This window comes from Bactrocera latifrons, unplaced genomic scaffold (genome assembly GCF_001853355.1).
Source record: "Bactrocera latifrons isolate USDA-ARS-PBARC rearing strain unplaced genomic scaffold, ASM185335v1 scaffold_11, whole genome shotgun sequence".
In the NCBI taxonomy this organism is placed as follows: domain Eukaryota; kingdom Metazoa; phylum Arthropoda; class Insecta; order Diptera; family Tephritidae; genus Bactrocera; species Bactrocera latifrons.
The window spans coordinates 2,605,470-2,624,904 of NW_017534519.1; the positions used below are offsets into that span (position 1 = coordinate 2,605,470).

The 19,435-nt window shown below is 34.7% G+C and overlaps 3 protein-coding genes across 3 annotated transcripts; all 3 read right to left on the minus strand.

Moving 5' to 3' along the window:
* Positions 1-163: 163 nt before the first annotated feature.
* LOC108972502 (alpha-tocopherol transfer protein-like) lies at positions 164-1,427 on the minus strand. Its single transcript, XM_018939126.1, has 3 exons — positions 1,138-1,427; positions 506-869; positions 164-437 (listed from the first exon to the last, which is right to left on the minus strand). The coding sequence occupies exons 1-3, from the start codon at positions 1,425-1,427 to the stop codon at positions 180-182; spliced, it is 912 nt and encodes a 303-aa protein (XP_018794671.1). The 3' UTR covers positions 164-179.
* A 7,600-nt stretch (positions 1,428-9,027) lies between these two features.
* LOC108973030 (glucosylceramidase) lies at positions 9,028-13,301 on the minus strand. The gene is made up of 10 exons (XM_018940026.1): positions 13,155-13,301; positions 12,930-13,063; positions 12,640-12,802; positions 12,425-12,581; positions 12,023-12,343; positions 11,440-11,569; positions 11,254-11,367; positions 10,517-10,859; positions 10,283-10,448; positions 9,028-9,285 (listed from the first exon to the last, which is right to left on the minus strand). Exons 1-10 carry the CDS (start codon positions 13,210-13,212, stop codon positions 9,186-9,188), a joined length of 1,686 nt encoding a protein of 561 aa, XP_018795571.1. The 5' UTR covers positions 13,213-13,301; the 3' UTR covers positions 9,028-9,185.
* A 1,885-nt stretch (positions 13,302-15,186) lies between these two features.
* LOC108973042 (glucosylceramidase-like) lies at positions 15,187-18,035 on the minus strand. Its single transcript, XM_018940037.1, has 9 exons — positions 17,916-18,035; positions 17,608-17,753; positions 17,155-17,272; positions 16,848-16,986; positions 16,329-16,779; positions 16,055-16,165; positions 15,641-15,983; positions 15,410-15,575; positions 15,187-15,339 (listed from the first exon to the last, which is right to left on the minus strand). Exons 1-9 carry the CDS (start codon positions 17,977-17,979, stop codon positions 15,240-15,242), a joined length of 1,638 nt encoding a protein of 545 aa, XP_018795582.1. The 5' UTR covers positions 17,980-18,035; the 3' UTR covers positions 15,187-15,239.
* Between the last annotated feature and the right edge of the window lie 1,400 nt (positions 18,036-19,435).

Consider the following 19,435-nt stretch of genomic DNA (forward strand, 5'->3'; position numbering starts at 1 on the left):
ATAAGTAAATATATTATGTAATTAATACTCGTAGTTTGCCTTATAGGAAAATGTGGTTTTTTATTTGTAAAATTTACTGTAACTCACAAATAGATATTTAATTAAAACATATGTGGATCCAATTTAATATTTATATTTGCATATGTACATACATACATATATACCTTTTCCAATAATTTTTATTCGAAAATCAATTTACGGAAACTGCCTTCTGCGCCAAACTCCGCTTCATATGGCATAATCTCACCACTTCGTAAATGTTCAACAGTGCCGTAATTTACTTCATCTTCAAAATAGTCACGATAGCTCTTCAGCAAATCTTCCATGTACGAAACACACTCATGCATATGCCCATTGGTGCCACCATATTCCTCAGGTAAACATTTCTGCGGAATATATTGATACAGCTCTTCCAAAGATTTCAGAATAAAGAACTGCTGCTTGAAAGAGAAGGCAAATATTTACTAATGTGAATTTGTATAGGTATTTTTTACAAATACTCTACCGGACACATTTTGACGCGTAGTGTTCTCAGGACACCTAACCAATTTTGTAGTTCTTTGGGCGCGTTCAAGCAATAGGTTGCATTTATGCGCAAGGGGCAGCAATCACTCATCCAATACCACCATTTCCTTAAGAGACCGCCACTCAATTGAGCCGCATGCTCAACATCCAGATTGGACAAATCGATTATTTGAATAACCCCTACAATAGCAGCATTATCGTTCTCTAGTGCTATCAGTTCCATACCTATCGCAGTGTAAGCCATAACATCACGCATGTGGTACCGTTTGGGGCAACAGTTGAGTCGGGTAATCATAATTGCAGAGTGATCACTGCATCTAGGAAATTCCGGGAAATATTGAAGTCTGTGGAGTAGACATAAATAAATGTTACAAATATATRTATGTATGTTTGCTTCTACGTTTTTATCATATTTTTTTCGGACAGAATAAAGTTTTTTGAGACACTTTATGTGAAACTTGAAATTTTTATGGATATTTTYAACTAAATACCAAGTTAGGAATGCTATTAGAGATGCACTTCAGAACTCGGTATAGAGGCCGCACACTTTATTTGTAAAAATATACCCAGTTACAATTAGAAAAATTAAGAAGTAACTCTGGTTATACCTACCCTAAGCGGTTGATGGTTAACATTTTCTCTGTCACACGACGATTCGACATTATCTCCGGACACTTTGTATGAAATGTGAAAAAGTCATCAATGCGTTTCTTTGTCTGCTCCAAACTGTAGCGACAACGCCTGAGGAAGGCAATCAGGAAGTCCGTCGATGTACGCGCATACAAATATCGCTGCTGATAAATCCATGTYCGCAATATAACCAAATCTTGGTGCACACGCTCCGGTATCTCGTTCAATTCTTCTCGTGCGATTTTCGCTAATTCCGGTGGCAAGGGACGCATTTTAGGATTTCAGAGGAAATCTAATTACTATCTATGCTTAAGCCCTGATCGTCGCGTGTCTGAACGTTGCCAAAACTGGCCTGCTACTRATTTCCAATATCTATTATTAACTAATTAATGTGATAAAGAGTTTATGCATAACCAAACCGCTAATTCATGACAACTTTGTAATGMTGAAACTGACACAGAATATGTGTTAATAATTCTTCTTATCATTTATCTGAAAAATTTTATTAATTGCGCATATAGCATTTAGGGTTCAGTATTAGCTAAATGTAGGTATATTTGTATTTGTTATATCCATATCTAAAAAATGCGAAAATGGATGTTCAACGCTGTCATCATCAATAGTGCCCGTTGTTGATATGTAGGTTGCCTTTTATATTACGGTATTTGGTAAGCCGAGTGTTTTTACAATTTTATGTTGAACACACTCAGAACTGTTTGACATACGAGCGCCAGTTGTATTGTTTACAGTAATTTAAAATATTCATCTTGACCAAAAAATTTAATTAAATTGGAAGCATTTTTTTTTGCGATTTTCTTACAACTTTCGACGTGGATTAACTCAGAGACAGAGCATCGATAAACTTTATGCAATTTTTGGAGATGATGTGTTATAAAGGATCRGTGTTCTTCTATGGTATGGTAAGTCTAACCGAAGTCAGAGGTAGAACAGTTGTTGTACTGGAAACTACTGATACTRCGCCCAAACCGATATTGCAAGGTCAGCATGTGACCTATCTTGAGATTGAGAAAACTTTTTCGATACCTAAAACGCGGTTGTTACGTTAGGAACCAAGAGTATCAAATGTGCTTTGACAATTGGTTCAAGCACATGCAAAATTGTACAGATCAATCCATTAAGATATTTGATATTTTGAAAAACAATAATGCGATTTACGATGATTAATATTTGTTTTTGTTCTCTAATCCCGAAATATAAAATGTTACCCTCGTATGTATATACTAGCCAACATTTATGTATTCGAAAATATTACTTTATTAAATCAAATTATTTTTATTAGCGTTCACATAGTTAACGTTATGTTATTCGAGGTTTCAATGACATCAATACTACTTTAGACAAACATCTCTGGGGTCCACATATTCGATACCCAAGGGCTTAAACAKTTTTTATTCGATTTGGACCAGTTTTGGTCATAAGGTGACATAATTTAAAGGCACATTTCGTGCAAAATTTTATCTCGTTATATTAATTGCTTCTTGATAAGAAACACTGGAAAGCGAAAGAAATTTTTCCAAATTTCACATAGGAATGTGGGAAGAATGTCACGTACCAAATTCGCACCACAAAAAGTGGTAAAATTTAATGCCTCTAGAGTGTTTAGTTATTGATTTATCCCAAAAAAAAGGGCTGTACTTCATCAAAGTTCCTGGTTATTGGTAACTATAAACTTCGATAAAATATTACAAAAAACCTTTAGTTTTTATTAAAGCACTCAGCATTTAATTTTCGAAAATGTTAATTAAAGTACTCTTAATAATTCAAAAGAGAAAATATTGGTATGTATACATACATATATCCATTTTTACAATGAACTAGTTACAATTTTTCATTCTGCTGTAAATTTACAAATCTTCTGTTTCCTCTTCATACTTATAATYCCTCAAAACTCGCCAAACGTTGGTGGCATTTCGCTGATGATGGGATCATCTCAGCACCGATCGCGAACGACTGTGTAAAAAGATACCGCCAACATATGGAACACACAAGTAATACTCATATATTTCSCGTTAAATGTTACTTGTCAACGACTGAAAACACTTTAACATTCTGCTTACATATTAGCGACAACAACAATAAACTTTTAAAAAGTAACAATAACAAAAAATATATATATGTWTACAAGTAGTGTCAGTGTCAATTACCCCCTTCAATTGAGCTCCCATAGCTGCAATGACACATAGTGATCGACAAAGAGAAACCAGAGCAACRCTAAGAAGCTCCATTATGTACTCGTACATAGTACAGGGAAATGCAAAGGAGCTAATGGGCCATCATTAATATAATTTACACCCGAATACGAGTATCATGCGCTGTCGTCGAACTTCACTGGAGGCATCCTGCGCATTCTATGATCTGTGTGTAGGATAGGCGGGTGTTATGCGGGGTGAGGGCACACTGTTGTACTTAGCGGTTGCGTGCGCAAATTGTCAGCGAGATCAAAGCATTTTTCCATTATTTGTTTTAGGTTATTTCAAATAACAAATAGTGTCTACCGCAGTACGCAAAACAAGACAAGTCTCGAACGGAAAAACATTTAGAGTTGGGAGGATAAAGCGGGGCCGTAATAGTCTAGCGAAGCCATGTCCTTTGACTGAACGTTAAAAATTGCCACTTAAATATATGTGCATATATTACAAATGTATGTATATAGTACATTACTTTGAGCGCTTGTAGAGTTTTCGTTTTGCTGTTGCCAAGAGCAATCACTAATCATCGCGACAGCAACATGATCATGTCAACAGCTGACACATTCTGTCAGACCAATTTGCAGTGACTGTGCCCGTGTCATGTTCGTCTCAGCGGCTCAAACCGTAGGTGTGCCACTCAGGAAGCTAATGTATATGTAAATGYTGGTACATAAATATTTGTGAAATCATTTACATACGAGTAAGTGACTATATATACTTATTGGGTTGTACGCCTCTAAGTAGATATGCGCAAGAAAAGTTGCTGATGCTACAAGCAGACTTGTCAGCGCCCCTGATGCGTCTACAAACTACGGCTCGTTTTTTCTACGGTTTGCKAGTGCTCCCATGTCAAATCGTAAATTGAGTGCTCAACAATACASTGCCAAGCTGCCAAGTTGGCGCGCATTCACTCACATTTACACGCTCACTCGTTTAATTGTCAGCTGGATTTCAAGCATAAAATGCCGATCACATTTCAAAGGCGCTGTTGCATCCACAAAAGAGTAATATAAATATATATWTCCTCAACGGCGCTACATCGTTGGCACTCTCTCTGTGCGCCGATAGCTCTCTAAATATGCTACTGCACACACTGTGGATTTCGGCGCTTCGAATATGAGGGTGCTAAGTGTCCCGGTWGATTGCCATTATCCGGATGTGTCCACTTTACTCTTGTTGCTGTTGTTTGTTTGTTGCAGCACATTAGTGCGCTAATCAGATGTGACACAACATTTAAGTGGCTGTAAAAATGTTAGAAATTTTCAGTAGTGACGTTCCTAAATGGCGCATAAATGGTCTAAAATTTAGACTTGGTAAAAGAATTGAAGTGCTATCAGTTGCACTTCGTTCTTACTGAGTAAGAACTCCAATTAAACTTTGTTATATAACTATCTTATTGYAGCCAGAAGGTTATAAGAATCCCCAAGAAGTCGCGACTACCGAAATTCGAATACATTAAATGAATTAGCGCGAAAACTAACACATATACACCGTGGAACTCTTAAGAAAGGGATGAAAGAGCACACATGCACTACAGTTAAACTGGCCATTGGGCCTTAAGAAACTCATAGAAACTTTAACATTAATCTCTGGTAGTGTTGTTGGGTTATTAAATTGGTGTTGGATATCCAATCGATTGATTTCAATCCAGAAGTTTGTTTACCTTCTGGGGAAGAATCAGTTTTCCAAATAAACTTATAGGGTTGTCGAAAAAGTTTTGTCGTATTTAGTCAATAGATGGCGTTGTAGCCTTATATCTCCACTGCTACCAATCACATTGTGCCATACCATATAGTGTTGGAAAGTTGAGATTTTCAGCTTTACTTAATAAAAAAAAATTAAATTCTGGGAAGCTGAAAAAAGTTACAGCCGTTCAAAAATGAGTAAACATAATGAAAAAATTCACTRTATTTTGAAATACATATATGTATATAATGAAATGTGTGAAGTTTAGAAGACGATGCTGTATGAGTTCGTGTAGCACAACAATGGTTCGCTCGCTTTCGTTCTAGAAATTTCGATGTGCAAGATGCACCTCGCTCTGGTCGACTATCGTTGAAAAAGTCGATGAAGTTATGGAAAAGACTGACCAAGACCATAAGTCACATAAGCARCCATGGCATCACTAARGAATTTAAAATTCATTATCAAACGGTTTTGAACCATTTAAAAAAGGCTGGCTATAAAAAGAAGCTCGATGTTTAGGTACCACATGAATTGTCTGTAAAAAATTTAATGGACCGAATTAACATCTACGATTCTTTGCTGCAGAATTGACGCCTCGAAAGGTTGTATTGAGTGTTTGGTTGGGTTGGAAAGACACAACAACTGATGAGATTGAAGCAAGCAATCGAAAAAAAAGCCAGAACAGATCAACAGAACAGGCTTCGTCTTTCGTCAGGAYAACGCTAGACCACACACATCTTTGATGGCTGGGAAGTTTTGATGCATCCACCATATAGCTCTGACCTTCCACCATCGGACTACCATTTGTTTCGCTCAATGCAGAAATCTAATTAAAGCAGAAATCTAACCTAATGTACTAATGTTGGCTTTAAGAGAAGCCTGTGAAATTACTTTTCGCAGTTTTTCGCCGAGAAACCAGAACAGTTTTACACTGATGGAATAATGTCTACAGCGGAAAAAAGGCAAAGTTTTCATTTTTTTTTAAATCCCCGGATCCTCTGGGTTGATTTCGTAAGATTTTCTTCTACTCCGTTCTCCCTGCAATCTCCCATGAAATTTTTAAAAATTTATTTTTCAGCTATAAATGCTTATTGTAAAAAAAAATATAGAAAACATAATACTAATGCAATACTTGCAAAACTCGCAAAATATTCGACCAATTTGGAGAATTTCGATAGGTAGCAATACAATCATTTAGAATAATTCGATAGCCTATCACCTCCCGTTTTTTTATACCCAGTCAATATAAAATAGATATCTAAATAAAATTGGGTAAGAAATATAATTTTTATAGACCCAAAAAAAAAAAACTAAAGACCGACTAAAGTTAGCTTCATTGGAATTTAATAGGATAAAATTTACCGTATTGTCTAAAAAATTCTCAAGAATTCGTCCTTTTTCATCGCATTTATTTGAAAGTTCGGTAGAATGGAATTCCCATTAAATTAATTATCACTTCCTCATTACATAAGATACTTAAAATCACGTGCTGACTCAGATAGATTCCGTTACGAARAAAAATATTGTTATCGGAAAAGTGTCACCGAGTTGACAGCTGCCGCACGTCTCAAAGGAGCACTTCGCATATCGATAACAGTGCACCAACATAATTGTAATTCGAAGCATTTAATGTCATTTGTAAGTATGGCTTCAAAAACGCGGATTAAATAACTCATGAGGCAAATAGCATTTGAAAATTACTCTCAACAACATATCCTCCGTATCCCGACGGAATAGGGAAAAAGGAAGTACTGGTTTTTTTAGGTACAAAGGCAATGACATCCAAAGTAAGTCATTCTGCGAGTGTGCTTGTAAGTATGTAAGTGTTTGGGACTATAAATATATGAAAGAACACTCACTTGCACCCGAAGCAATGTATAGCTCATTGCGCTTTGCCAAGCGGCGGAATGAGTGTCATTCAAAATGATCGCTTCAATTGATGAGGGAGAACAACAACGCCAGTGTAATTCATACATAGAGATGCGGTGACGGATATTTGTTTAGCATTTTAAATTTTGCGTGACGAAAAACGTCATATTACAGATAATTCATATCAACGACGAGAACCAAGGCAACAACAAAAATATGCACCTACAACGGCTGGGAGCGAATAGCTAAAGATCCGCACTAAGCACTATTATGTTTTTATTTATGTATGTATGCGATGTAGTTATGAAAAATGCTTTCGTCTGTTTACAATGAAAAATAATTAGCGTTACGGAAGCAGCGGAAAAGACGAAATTATGAATTTCCACTATTTTATCTCATTTCTGTGGGTGTTTGACGATCAAGGCGTCACTGCGACGAGSAGTGACAATGCAGCGATCGTTAAAACATCTCACGCTCGGTGTGTGCCAAGAAGGATTAAGTTGAGCGACAACTGCCAGCGAAGCGAAGCGTTTTTTGTTCTTTTTGAAAAATGTGCAATAAATAATGCATTTCTATCAACCATAAAATCTCCATATATTTTTTACTGCCTCTTTCACTACGGCATCTTCGCTCTTTGATATCCTGTGTGATAGGCCTTCATAGCTGCTTAATAAATTATTTGGTGTAAATTTAGTTGTATAATTATAATGCTTATGAGTGCAAACTTTTGCGCATAAATATTTGGATAATAAAAATGATTTTAAAGCTTGCGGTCTAATTAGACCTTAATGGTTTGCATTTCACGCACATTCTTGGACGAAATGCAATAAAACACACTACATTGATTATGCAGTAATGAAAATTATTCAGAAGCTTATTTTTGGCGAAATGGAAATACACTGCAAAGTATAAAGGCTGATCAATGTAGAGGTACTTTTTTCAATCGTTTTTTTGACACATCAAGCGTCATCAAGGAAAGTCTTATATCTGAAGAACGTTTACAAATTCTTCAACTTTATTACGAAAATGCATGTTCTGTAAAGAATATGCTTCGCGTGCTTTGCTTAATTTGTGGTTAACATAATCGGCCTAATGASCGTACTATTCGCAACAACATCATCCATATTGAGACCCAGCATTCATTATTTACTATTATTCGACCGATTAGACCATGTCCAACACGCTGTGATAAAATATAGCAGCCGTATCTGACAGTGTACACGAAGACTGTATAGAGTCGCCGCTTTCATCAATTTCAAAGCGTACAAAKGCAGCTTGTGCAAGAACTGTAGCCGCTTCGACCATTTCAAATTTTGTTCAGCGAGGAGGCTCATTTCTGGCTTAAGGAGTATGTAAATAAGCAAAATTTGCCACATTTGGGACAAAGAGCAGTCTGAAGAGATTCAAGAGCTGCAATTTCAATATGAAAACACAACGGATTTGTGTGGTTTGTGGACCGGTGGAGTCATTGGTCCATATTTCTTCAACAAATATGCCGATGAGAACGTAATCGTGAATGGCGATCGTTATCGCGCCATTATAACCGCCTATTTGATGCCTGAAATTTGACGTTAAGACTTTTAGAAAGAGATAATTTTCAAGAAATAAATGCCAAAGAATGTTCTTTCGAATGATAATAAACATTTCCCATTACATTTGAAGTTTCTGGGTTTTTCTTAAAAAAAGTAGGCAACCTCGAAAGGGATCACCCTTTATATTTGTTGTTTGTAAACYATGTATATTTAAGTTAATGCAAAGATCTTCAAGTTTTCTTTCACGCGGATGATAGAAAGCAAGTATCATATTAAAGTAATAYACATACATACATACAATTTTAGTTATAGCGTTCTTTCAACTTTTCAATAACATTTTTCTTCGAAATAGATTTTACTTTTGCCGTTTTATTTTCCCTCACCATTCTCTTGAGACCTGAAYACAGAAAAAGTTGCTGGGGTTGTATGTTGTTTGAAATAAAACAATGTGAATTTCATTTCTTATATATTATTTATAAATTTATAATATTTCTTATAAATTCTTCTAACTTCTTTATAAATAAAAAGTAAAATAGGTATTTACATATATATTTATATATATTTTTGTTCAACAATTTTAAGTAGAAATTTTATTTTATTTTCAAAAACTATTTGTCAAGTTTTTAACATATTTACACAATGAATTGGTATAAAACCCGAAGTAGTCTAGAAATATCAATTAGTTTWAAAAGTAGTTTTGCATACATGTATGTATGTGTAGTTGTGTGCGCACTTAATTATAGAYAATTGTGTGCCACGAATGCGCTGGTATATTGATTTTTATCTCGCCGCGCTCACTGTCAGTCAGCAGCACATCGACGGCACGACTTTCGCTGCAATTTAAATAAAAATGTATTAATAAATAAAATGCAAGATTTCTGAATAGACAAGATGCGTGGTTTGAAGCACTTCAACCTATTAATAATATACAGGTCCGTTTTTTGTTGGCCTAAACAAAAAGTGGCAAATTAATGCTCAACTTAGCAAAGTTTTCACTGTAGATATTAAATACAAAATAGAGATTATAAAAACAACAATGGTAAATATAAGTTTTCGAACAATTTTTTTTTAAATTTTTTTTTTTGAATATTAGCAATCAAATAGTGTTTGGTATTCTCCCAATGTCTGAAATTTCGGCGCTGAATTTTAAATTGAAAACAATTTAAGCGCGAGTTCACATTTTTGTYAAACTTTGGAGAAAATAAGCTCTTTTATACTTCGTGTAATGCAGTCTTAAGGCATTATGCGCATTTTGCTTTACTTCAAATTTTATTCAACAAACAACGCAGCCAAAGTGTACAGAAGGAACCGCTTTCACCACTGAACTGTCGAAAACTCTTATGAACATATAACTATGTACCCACATATACATATATTTATTAATTTAGGTATATAACATGCATATGCATATATGTACATATAYACTATATATATGAATAGAGCACTTTTAAGAAAATATTGCAATTTAATGACAAGGGAATGCACTTATAGATGGGAGCATGCCAACATATCAAGAGCCCACGTAAGTACGTCAAATAGTAATGAGTATATATGTATGTATGTTTGWGTGTGCATTGCATAAGTACWTAAGTGTGTTAATGCTTCGCATCTTAATTGCATTTTAATAAACTCGTCATAAAAGTGTGTTAACATTGAGTTAAGTAGCAATGCAACAACAGACAACGAACAACAAATGCGTTTGAAAATAAATTGTGTTCGAATATAAACACAAAGACGCGTGGCAAACATACCCACTGTTATATATAAATCGAATTTTAAACACTTAAGAGTACGTAGGCATACATATTAAATGTGGAATGGCACACCTACCTATTGAGCAGCACCACAGCGATGCGTTGATCGGGCCGCTTAAAAGCAAGCACCTCCACAGCCACGCTTAGCATTCTCGCCTCAATACGCACCGAACCCTCGGGCAGGAATTTCGAAAAGTGACCCATGCCATAGAATATCGGCTGCTTGTATATCTCAGCGCGATCTGTTAAGAAAACATCGGATTTCAATTGAAAAAAAAAAAAAAAATTTCACTTAAATGCTCACACTTACTTGTGGCATTCACAATCACAGCCGCGTCCACATAATTCTTCACGTAATTCGGCCCACCTTGCTCATCTAAAACGATATTCCAATCGATCCAGCCATTGTAGGAATGTTGCAGGTTGTGCAAGATATCACGTGCGTACTGTTCACCCCGTTCCCACGAACCAAGTTCGGGTCCATGGGTTTGCCATGGCTTGTCTCCTATGGATGATTCAGTATTCAGCACAATTTTGCCTGGCAATTGCGCAACTGTTAAATCTACTAGATTGGGTGCAAACATTTCATCCCAATACCAATGTACCGCTAAGCCGTCCAGATAGTTAAGAACACCTGGGCGAGTGCGATTCATCTTAACAGAAATAAAGCAGTAAGAGTTTAGTTTATATTTTGAGTATATGAGTTAAAAAAAAACACAAAACTGGAAAGATACAAGCCACGTTCAAATATGGACTTGAAAGATGTCTGGATTTTAATATTAATTTTTTTAGTCGGGATTTTGCTTAATAAAAGGTCGAATTATTTTTTTTAATGCAAAAGATTTCAAATTTATCCCGTCCGACTTCTATTGAGTTTAATTAAGTAGATGAGAACTCTTTCAAAATGTTTGGACTTTTTTTACTTATAAAATAAAACTTCTCAGAAAATGTTTGGTTCACATATTATATTTGTTGTTATAATCAGTTCATGAAAAGGTTGTTGAGTTTAGTTTGATTGAAAATGTCATTTTATATTCGCGTACTCACTTGAATAAACCACGAAGGGTAAGAAAATCGTTGATCATCATTTCCGAATATCAGAACATTTTTGAATTTGGATTTTCGAATTGTAGGTCCAAGGAAGTCATTCAACCAAACTGCCTAATTAATTGTAATTTTAATTAATTAATTTAATTTAATTAGGGTAAATGTCACCATATTTTTAAAAAGTACCTGGTTTCTTGGTATCCAACCAAGGCTCATGAAGTGTACGAAAAAGAAAAAGGCGATTCCGTTAAGCGGCTCATTACCAGTTGATATGGCCCATATCGGCATATTTTTAGCATCCATTAACTCTATAAATCTGCAAAAAGATGAATATTTATACATGTTTACATTTATAATGGATGTTTGAACTTAACAATCCTTTCTTTGAACATTTATAGGAATTTATTTATTTATTAATAGGTATACATGTATGAATCATCTAACCAGAATGGATTAACTGTATTTTATTTTGTTTCTAAAGCAGATTTTACGACGAAAAACAACTTTTATAATTATCATGCCATCGGAAGAGGTAATTAAACTTTTGAAATCTTAAATTTCCACGACAGCCTAGTCTAAATAATCGGAAAGAGCCAGCATTTTTACCAGACTAAAGACTGTCAACTAGGTACCATTCCTCAAAATTACTTCAGGAATGTTTTCTGCTCTTACAATAACAACATCAACATGAATGAGATAATTTGACCTTTTGACCTTATGAAACCCTAGATAAATATGTGTATTATGTGAATATAACATTTCAACTCACCTCAGATGATAATCAGCCCAAGCCTGATAGTATTCAGTCTTCAACAATCCTATGCCTGACCACATTCCGTTTGTTTTCATCCAAGTTGGCGAACTCCAAGCCAGGGCCATGATTTTTAAATTTTCCAAATCGGATACTGATTTTAAGCGCTCTATTTGTTGGACTTTAATTTCATCGCGAGGATCTAACTTTTGAAAATTTGAAAGTTTGGGATCATCACGAGGCTCCTCATTATAAGCCCAAGGTGCAAGATCAAAATCACAGCCACCAATTGGGGTGCGTAGCATATTGAAGCCGATACCATCCTTATGATAATATGACCTACAGTAAGTGAATTGTAATTTCAATATTATTTGTTTCGAAAGCTGCACTAATGACAATTGCTTAAATATTGAAGCGTACTTATAAATGTGATCTTGGAGCTTCTGATCCAATTGTCCCAATAAATGTGAAACCGTACCGGTGAATGCACCACCAAAGCCTGTAATTTTTTGATATTCCACCGAGCGATTCACTCGTAGTTTAAGCGGATTGTTCGCTGTAAATCTGGAGGTTAAAACTGTGATGAACGCTCTTTAATAAAAAAGTGAAAACGAATTTGTAAATACACAACTCACGTTCGCTCGTATCGACCAAAATCTGTGCAAAAGTTTGTCGACTATCGACGATCACCGCTGAATTTTCGAAATCGAAGTTGCTTTCATTTAAACTTGTCTCTGTAATTGTTTTTGTATTGATTTCGCCAAAGTTTAACGTGCTTACAGCGAAGCGTAGGCCTTCCTGCAAGGGAGGATGGTGGGTGTGTACAAGAAATATGAAAGTTTTACATAATATAAGAGAGTGGAAGAGTAAAGAGAGCAAATTGATTCAGATTTTATTTTAATTTCATATAAACATTGGCTGGTACCTTGCTTGAAGAAATTACTACAAGCTCGTTTGAGCTGGGCTGGGGATTCTCCAAATAATCGCAGTGCTCCGATGTGCAAACACACACTAAGCCGAACTTGGTCCGTCGCGGTGTACAATCACTGCTTGCATTAGCTGAAATTGCAAAACCACTTTAATAATTACATTATCAAATCCTTTCTCCTTTCCTTTCTATCCTTTCTTTTCATATTTCTAATATTTTTACCAGTAAATTTATCGTAGTTCCAACATAAGATCAATAACAAAAATATTTTATAAATCATTTTCGCACTTCCTCTGCTTTTTGTATAATTCACTAGTTTCGGAGCAAGCAYGACTTCATTCGAAAACGTARATCTCTGATTAATTGTGARCACGCGATTCGTGTAAACCACACTCGTTCGCAATTCAATACCTACTGGCATCACAGCTCTCTCAGGCGGCTCTACTTTGGCTTATCAATTCATTATCTTCACGTTTGTTCCTACATTTTCGTATTTATTTGTTTTAATGACATTTGTTTTGATAACCTTTTTCGTGCTGGAGAGTAATATGGTTAGCTGGTATTCGTACTCGTTTCATTACGCTGGCGATAATTTTACAAATTAACGACTAAAATACTTACGACGAGTACTTTGATGGCGAGAAAGTCAGAACAGTTAGAATTTATTGGTTGTCGAAAAAGTTTTTTCGTATTTTGTCAATAAATGTCGTTGCAGTCGTATATCTAAAGTGCTACCAAGATCATTGTGTCATACCATATAGTGTCGAAAAGGGGAGATTTTAAGCTTCATTTCATCTAAAATTAAATTCGGGCAAGTTGAAAAAAGTTACAGCTGTTCAAAAATTAGTGAAAATAATGAGGAAATTCGCTATATTCTGATTTAAAATGTTTATACATATATAAAAAGGAAGAATGCCACGTAAGCCACCAATCAAATTTGTGAAGTTTACGGACACGATGCTCTATCAGTTCCTGTAGCACAACAATGGAACTTCCGTTCTGGAAATCTCGAAATTTCGATTTACACTGATGGAATAATGTCTCTAGCGGAAAAATAACAAAAAGTGGTCGACCAAAATTTTTCATATTTGTTTACTTATTTAATTGTTTAAAAAAAATTTGTAGTTTAATTAGAAATTCGAAAATGCTTTTTCGACTATCCAATATTTATTATTAAATCAATCGTTAACTGTGTGCCGGAAAGTATTCGGGCAGACTTCCGTTGATTTGTTGAACAGAAAGGTCATCCGTTCCCATCACTTATATTTCTAATTATTTATACCGCTGCTATGGCACTAGTTTCTTAAATAATATATGCTCAGCGGTGACGCCCTATTAACTAAATAGGATACTTTTTGGTCTATCTATTAACATTGTCCCGAAGTAATTTTGTCGACTACCAATTTTTGTCATATTATCATGCATTGCTTTAAGCAATACTTAATAAATTATATAATATTTTTGGAATTTGTCCTCTTTTCATGATCTACATCCATTTTGTTTTGAATATTTCTAAGCAGTTAAGCTTCTTGAAATTTTATTTTGGAATAAAGCTCGAGGTTCAATTAAGGATACTCAAAAAAATATTCCTCTGAAAACATATATTTTTCTCGAATTTTAACCGTCAGTTTGAATGACGCCTAAATGCCATACATACATAGGTCTGATCTGAACAATTTGTTCAGATTGTTACCTACGGCTACGTAAGAGCCAAGAGCCGCGAATAATGGAAGAGGAATGAAGATATGATGTCAAATAAAAAGGTTGTTTATGCAAAAACTAGATTTTGATCATTCAGTTTATATTGCAGCAGTTTTCTATAGTGATCCGAAATCACTGTTTCGAAACTATGAACCGTTACTTAGGGAGAAAATTGCGTAAGCAAAGTTTTAGATCGATATCTTAAATACTGAGAGACTAACTCGCATAAATACAGACGGACAGACAAACGAACATGGCAACTCAGCACGCTGTTCATTTATGCAACACTAAATGGTTCTTAATAACATTAATTAACGATTATGGAAATTCTCAAAATCAAATGTTGCCGTAGCTGTACATATACCTATCCCAGTCTTCTCAAAACTACATTGTTAATAAAAACGAGGGATACAATATTTTGAGCTAATTTTCTGCCATATTTTAAGCCACGAAAACGTTAATTGAAATTTCCGTAAGTTTATATAACATAATATATATTTTAACGACATATACTCTACATAATGATGTATATATATACATATACATATGTAAATAATCTTTAACGAATAACTTGTTTATTTATAAAACTGAGAAATATAAAAAAGTTCAATTATAAAGAATGGTATGAATTGATTTTTGGGGTATATTAATCTTAATTGAGCCTTGTTTTTTATCCCTAACCTCAACGTTGACACTGGCGTAGCCACTGAAAGTTAAAAAGAASRCCATTAATTACTACATTCAATACAAGACTCATAAGGATGCATTCTACAAACCTATTGAAGATGACCACAGTCACGCTGYCATCCGGTCTTAAAAAGGCAACTGTATCCACATTGACGTTTGTACGCTCTGCAGCAATTCGAGTTGAACCTTCCGGTATGAACTTTGAGAAATGACCCATTGTATAGAACATTGGTTGTTTGTAAAACTCGTTGAGGTCTGAAAGTGAATAATACTTTATAAAAACCTCTAATCATTAAAAATAATACTAAAAGATACTTTACTTGTCATATTGGCAACTGACGGAGCATCGACAAAATTGTTCACATAATTCGGTCCACCCTGTTCATCCAAAACTATGTTCCAATCGATCCACCCGTTGAAATCGTGCTGAAGATTTTGCAGGAAATTACGTGCAAACTTCTCACCACGTTTCCAGGAACCCAAAATGGGTACAGCTGACTGCCATGGCTTATCACCGATGCAGGATTCTGAAACAAGCATAATTTTGTCTGGCATCTCTTTGCGAGCGACGTCAATGAAAGCAGGCTCGAATATATCATCAAAATACCAATGCACCGAGAGCCCTGTGAGATAGTCCACAGAATCGGACCGAATAGCATTCATCTGTTAACAAAAAATGTGTCAGTATTGCATATGAGGTAAAATATTTTATGAAGGTTAGCGTRWATRCTCACCATTTTGAACCAAAATGGGAAGGTGTAACGTTGATCATCATTTCCGAATATAACCAGGTCTTGATATTTGGAGCGTATTGTAGGACCCAGATTATCAGATAACCATACGGCCTATTAATTAAACTAGTGTTAAATAGTTCCTAAAATCTGATCGACTTTCAGTACTCAAGTTTCCAAAATTAGACATTTTTCAGTGGAACATGTTCCAAAGTTTAAATTCGAGCATAGCATATTCCATAAGCACATATACAGAGAGATAGTGTTTCACATTTACCTGCTTCCTTGGTGTCCAACCTAAACTCATGAATTTTACAAACATCATAAAATATACACCGTTGGATGGCTCATTTCCGGTCGATATGGCCCAAATAGGTAGACCGGCCTTTTCCCAAAGTTCAATCCAACGAACATGATAATCAGCCCATGTCTGATAGTATTCTTCCTTCAAGCGGCTCATTCCAGTCCATTTATTATTGGTTTTCATCCATCGTGGAGGACTCCACGCAGCGGCTTTGATACGCAAATTTTTCACGTTAGTTACTASCTTYAAACGTTTAATTTGTTCAATTCTCTTTTCATCACGTGGATCTAATTGTGTGAAATTGCTGAGGATAGTATCGTTTTCGGGCAGTTCATTGTACGCCCAGGGTGCCAGGTCATAGTCAGAACCACCGATTGACGTGCGCATTAGATTGAAGCCAATACCGTGTGGGGAGTAGAATGATCTGATAAATAAATTGTGACATACTTTTACAACTCATTTGAAAGCATTGTATTAGGAGGGTGGTCATACTTATATATATGATCTTGTATATCTTGTGACAAATTATCCAAAATATAACTAACGGCGCCAGTAAACGAACCACCGAAACCTGTGATGTTTTGAAAATGCGTCTCACGATCCACTTGAATGGTCACCGTACGTGGCGCCGCTGAGAGAATATTAAGTAAATGAAAATTAATATGAAGAATTCTGTATTTAAAAAAAAAGCTGCCGAAATTAAGGGTAATCCATCTAATTTTTGTGATATGGTTACTTTCAAAAAAATAATTTTTATTTTAAACTTTAAATTATTTGTGTAAATTTTGTTTTTATTTACCTTTCTCAAACACAGTTTTCCCTTTAGTTGCATTCTCCCGACTCTCGTTGTAGTCAACAACTTGAGTAAAGTCGGAAGCATTAATTGCCCCGCTTGTAGTGTCAAAACGCAGACCGGCCTGAAAATTATATTTAAATTGTACAAATATCCTTTTACGAGTAACATGATTCGATTATTTTGATTAATTAGCCTGAGTATTCATAGCAAAATAATAAAAGTCTGGCAATTATTTCGGAAAAAGCAATAGACGAAGTTTGTTTGTAATTTGATACTACCCATTTTCGAAAAATTTCTTCAGAAAAACATTAATGTTGATTGGACAAGTCGTCATAGAAATTAATGCTTAAAAAATTCTTTCTTTCGGCAAATTTAATCTTTTTTGTCACAGGGATGTAAAATAATTGGTGAATTCTTGATTGTAGAATTTATAAAATTGAAATTTCTGAATTTTACCTTTGAAGAGGAGAYAATGACAAACTCATTCTCATTATCCAGTGATGGATTCTCTAAATAGTCACAATAGGTGGCGTTACAAACACAAACTAGACCAGCTGGATATTCACTCAATGAGCATGGGGTGCTTACTTGACTTGATAGTGCTGAAATTAGTAGAGGAGAAAATAATTTTAACAAAATCATCAATTCATGAATTAATTGAGAGTCAATCAGCAGGGAGATAGAGTAACATTAAGGTCGCTTAATATCTSAAGCTCTTCACTTCACTTACTTGACTCGAATAGAGAAAATAAGAAAATACTCACCTAAAACACTTGCTAAAACGCATAGAGCAAGTAAGTTCTTTAAAGAACCTTGTGCATCCCCCATTTCGATATTGCTTTTATTAAGAGGAAGTTTAGTTGTTTCCCCAATGCCTTTAGCACACCTACTATTCGAATCGTAGTCCAATTTCAATGCTTAATCCCTTAAAAGTATAATCATCTTATCAAAAATCGGAGTAATCATGACTATGTACTTTATTGTACTGAAACATATGTATGTACTCATAATGTACTTGTGTTMACACATACATACATATGTCCATTTACGGTACCATAATGTCTTATTGGTTTATTGCATTTTGAACAGGTGCATCCTCTTAAACATTTTGACATGTTGGTAGATTTTTTTTAAATAGAAGTTTTGCGAGCTTAACCTTCCTCTAAATAAATAGGAGATGATRGTTTTTTACTTGCTTGAGTAAAAGTAATTGAATATCCTTTCGGATTTCTCCTCCATGCCTATATTTTTGCGAGTTTAAAAGTATAACTTTGTTAACAAAAATTKTTTGTAGAACTTCTGAAGTTATGTTCTCGTTATATTGAAGATGAAGCCATAACTAGTTTTAAAACTAGTTAACCATCAAGCGCAATAGGGTTAAGCATTTCAAAAGTTGATCAGAAAGGCAATAAAAAACGTATTACTTGTTTCCATAAATTTAATCAAAGCAATTAAACTTCCGTGTAGCAGCCGGCAATAAACGAACCGATATTGATYGCAATGCTTATTTGCAAAAGTTCCAATTGCTCATAGAACTCCAGAAATGTTTGACGCCAGAATTTTAGGGCRTTTTGGGAAATTTTCTTCGCATATTTTTTTAAATTAAAATAAAATAAAATAATTTATAAAATTACTTCATTTATTTTATTTCAATGTAATATATAGAAGTCATAGGTCTATATTTTCTTATTCTAATACAAATTATAAACAACATTACCTGATGTTTGTTGTTGTAGATGTATGTTGCTTTTCGTTGTTTGCGATTATTTCGCTGATTTGCACACCAAATATCAAATATTTATGTACGAGTGTTAATGCGATAATAAAGTAAAGGTTCGATATAATCTCTTGTCCTAAACGTTTTGCTCCTCTTCAATCATTTAWGTTTTATTCACTACGCACAAAAACGGCCAAAATTTAAATAATTTAAAATGAATTATTGATAACTACCGGCAGCAAGGAAATGGAGAGTTTGTTGTAATGTAACAAAAAACTAACTTTTTTATAAAAYAACTTGTGAATCTGAATCCTCCTTTAAATGCTACTTAATTGCCATTAATACATACTTTGGCTTAATTGATGTTAAGGATTTCATGATTCAGTCAAAAAAGATAATAGTTTTTAAATATTTGACTTTCTTAAAACATTTTAAGAGATRATAATTCAACGGGACTGTGTCTTGTGTATGTAAATTATCTGTCACATATTAATTCTTTAGCTTGGGAATGCTAAAAAAACTTCGACTGAAAATTGTTGAAGTTCGCAACATCACAAAAGTGCTGGG